Genomic DNA, 3,296 nt, shown 5'->3' with positions numbered 1-3,296 from the left:
TAAGTGGGCGGAGCGAGGGGAATATGTCGGTCAAGTTTATACAGAAAATTAAACGTTGGATATTTAAAATTAAACCATATTTTTTATATCTATTTGATCTATACTTTCGAATTCTACATTTTTATGCCAACATTTTTTGATATATTTATATATACTCGATTCATGCATTTATTGTGCTGATTTTATGTCTGTTATGTCAGGTTAATGTACATATTAATGTACATTTTATTTGATTTATGCATTTTTTCATTTTCAAAATGACACTTTTTAAGCCAATGTGATTTATATATTTAAATGTATTATATAAATTTCATATATGCATATAATTCATCCTTATTACATTTTATTTAGTTTTATGGTCATTTGAGTCATGTTTTATATGAAATTGATTTGGAAATGCAACTAATCTTTTTATATAACTTAGATTTGTACTTTTGATTTTTTTAATTTATGCACTTTATAATTTTACATCTATTTTATTATATACACATTTTTATTTCAATTCAACATATACATTGTTTTTTATATCAATACATTTCATTAAGCTTCTATATGAATTTGATTTTTACATTAAATTTAGATTTTTATATCAATTTGTCAGATAATTTACTGCTTTGTTCATTTCAAAATATATTTGTATACCAGTTTGGACAAAGATGTGTAACTATTTTATTTATTCTAAACAAATGCTTGTGTCTTACTGAGGTTCTGTTTTCTGGCTCACTGGCAGCATTGCACATAAAACCTAAACAGAATTTCATTATCAAGATATCTCAAGAAATTAATGCTGTGATGTTTATTTTCTTTAGAAATAAAAATTGTATGAAAAGAAATCTGAACTTTTAAATATCCACAGCTAGATTTCCACACAGGTCGAGTAAGCTCCATGGGACCAGACCCTGTTTGAAGTGGCAGCAAGTAAACTCAAACCAGCCACAAGACTATAAAAATAACAACAAAGAGGCACAGTAAGAGCATAAATGGGTGTAAAATGAGACATAAAAAGGCTACATAGAGATGCAAAGTGCTCACAGATGCACACAAAGAGAGTGCAAATTAAAAGAAGCGCTACAGGGAAACACAAAGTGACCACAAAGAGGCATTTGGTGTCATTTACAACCGACCTTTTGTAAATAACACCGAATGAAAAGCTTTTCACCAACGTTGGTCAGATATCAAGTTTTTTTTCCTCTTACATCATCTATCACCTTCGTACTCATCCTTGCAACATTGCTTTAAACAATGAACCCTTTAACAGACACTTTTTCTCTCAGTCAAACATTCCAACAGCAGGAGAGAAGACAAAACTCAAAAAGTCTTTTTTTTTTTTTTATCTGCAGTGGAAAATAAGTTTCAGTATTTTATTGAAAGTAAGCAATAAATAATACTGTGATAAAAATAGTTTATAAGTACTCAGACTGTACATCATTGTTACAAGATCAGAAGATTCAACAGAGGAAGAGCAGGAATAAAACAGCAACATGATTTGCATTGTGCATAAAATGACTAAATCACAAACAAACGAGAAAGATCTACTTTAAGCTTCGACTACATGTAGGGTGAAACGAAAACTCTTCGGTTCCTTCTCATTAAAAAGTGGAACCTGTGTTGTGAGTGCAGACGACACAAAGTTGAGAAGCATTCAGAGGAACAAAAGTGGGGCTTTAGCTCTGAGCTGACGACACAAAACGTGGATGAATAAATAAAAAGCGACAACAGAGAGGAGTTAAGAAACAATAAGGCTTGATATGAAATCTCCGTACAAAGTGTTTGTTTCAAAAAAAAACAAAAGAAAAAGAAAAGGTCTGCGGGTGGATCGCACCGCCTCGAAGGGTTTTCTAGTCACAGCGGGGATCGGCTGAGGCCTCGGTGAAGTTGGTCCATCGAAGGAGTTTCCACACTTTCGAGCTCGTCGGTGTGTTTCTCCAGAGGTGAGGAAGTTTCCTAAAGGGTTAAACTGGGTGAAGGTTCAGTGGAGCAAAGTCCGCATGCAAGGTCAACTAGAGAGAACCTGGAAGTCTGTTTTCACTTGCATCTGAAAGTAGCCCTCCATTTAAGTTGTTTCATTTTTTTTCCGCTACTGATATATATGTATATATATGTATATATATGTATATATATATATATATATATATATACATACATATATATATATATGGCTTTAATTCTTAAAATTCAAGAGTTTCATTTTGGTTTCGCAGATATGGAAAATAAAGAAAGAAAAGTGTTTCACGTGATATCTGTCGCCACCATCGCCCGGCTTGCCAGCAGTTATTTTAACAGCGATGGATGACTCACAGTGTCAAGCAATTTGTGAAACAGTCTCCAGCAATTTCGTCTGATATTCACACATCCGTTGACCTAAGAGCTGCATTTCCACAAAAATCACAGGTAATAAGCTACAAAACCAAAAATATTACAACAGTTAAAAAGGGCAGACGATATGAATTAAGTTATATCACAAATTAAAGTCACTTAAGCATAAATTCAATGATTAGAATTCAAATCAAAGCGCGAAAAACAAAACATACATCTGGTCAATAGAATCAGGATTATAAAAAAAGATTAGATAAAATGTCTGTTGGTAGAAATATACAAACTCCAGACAGCTGAAACATTCAGTTACATACATCTGAGAGCTGAGCTTAATGCGGGCACAGTGGAGAAAAGTTTTTAAAAAGTGGGTTGATTAAAGGGGACACAGGCAACACAAGGGTTACATGGTAATTCTAAAATCATTTAAATGTCCCATTGGTTTACATAAATATAATAACAAATGTAGATAAATCTAGAAAGTTTCCTCTAGGGATACTGAGATTTGTGAGTAAAGTTTCTCTGTGATGACAACAACAACAAAAAAAAACATCTTCTTTTAGTGTCCTTACAAGTCATTTCAGTTCATCATCCTGGTCTTGAATGCAGGGAATTCCCCTTCATCTTCTGACCAGCGGTTACCTATAGAAATAATGAGGATAAACTGAGAAGGGGAGAGAGAGATCAATGGATACGAGAGGAGAAGCAGGACAGAAGCCAGGACGGATGATGGATGGATGAAGGGGAGAACAAAGAGAAAAAGAGAAGAGGCGTAAAACGTGCGTTATTAAAGCATCAAAAAGAACGAGAAAGCTGCTTTCTGCTTGGAGAGAGAGGAGCAGATGTGCAGTGAGTAAACAGCCAAACATTTGACTTTCTGAGGGCTGTTGTATCCAGGTAGATTGGTTGGTCAATGAGCCTTAATAGAACCAAATTCTCATTGTCTGGACAGTAGGCAGTGCTACTTTTATGAGAAAAAAAGC

The 3,296-nt window shown here is 34.0% G+C and overlaps 1 protein-coding gene across 9 annotated transcripts in view; it reads right to left on the bottom strand.

The window, feature by feature from the left end:
• Positions 1–1,783: 1,783 nt before the first annotated feature.
• Positions 1,784–3,296, bottom strand: part of ppfia1 (PTPRF interacting protein alpha 1) — a 55,290-nt gene continuing 53,777 nt past the window's right edge. For 5 of the 9 annotated variants that reach the window (XM_051937617.1, XM_051937631.1, XM_051937636.1 and 2 more), the window contains one exon: positions 1,784–2,955. In XM_051937617.1, coding sequence (XP_051793577.1) covers positions 2,894–2,955 — 62 coding nt within the window. In that variant the 3' untranslated portion in view covers positions 1,784–2,893. Of the gene's footprint in view, positions 2,978–3,296 lie in introns of all 9 variants that reach the window. The other 4 variants (XM_051937633.1, XM_051937639.1, XM_022204619.2 and 1 more) reach the window with 1 other exon arrangement.

This window comes from Acanthochromis polyacanthus, chromosome 2, assembly GCF_021347895.1.
Source record: "Acanthochromis polyacanthus isolate Apoly-LR-REF ecotype Palm Island chromosome 2, KAUST_Apoly_ChrSc, whole genome shotgun sequence".
NCBI lineage: Eukaryota > Metazoa > Chordata > Actinopteri > Pomacentridae > Acanthochromis > Acanthochromis polyacanthus.
This window is presented reverse-complemented; position numbering and strand designations above follow the sequence as displayed.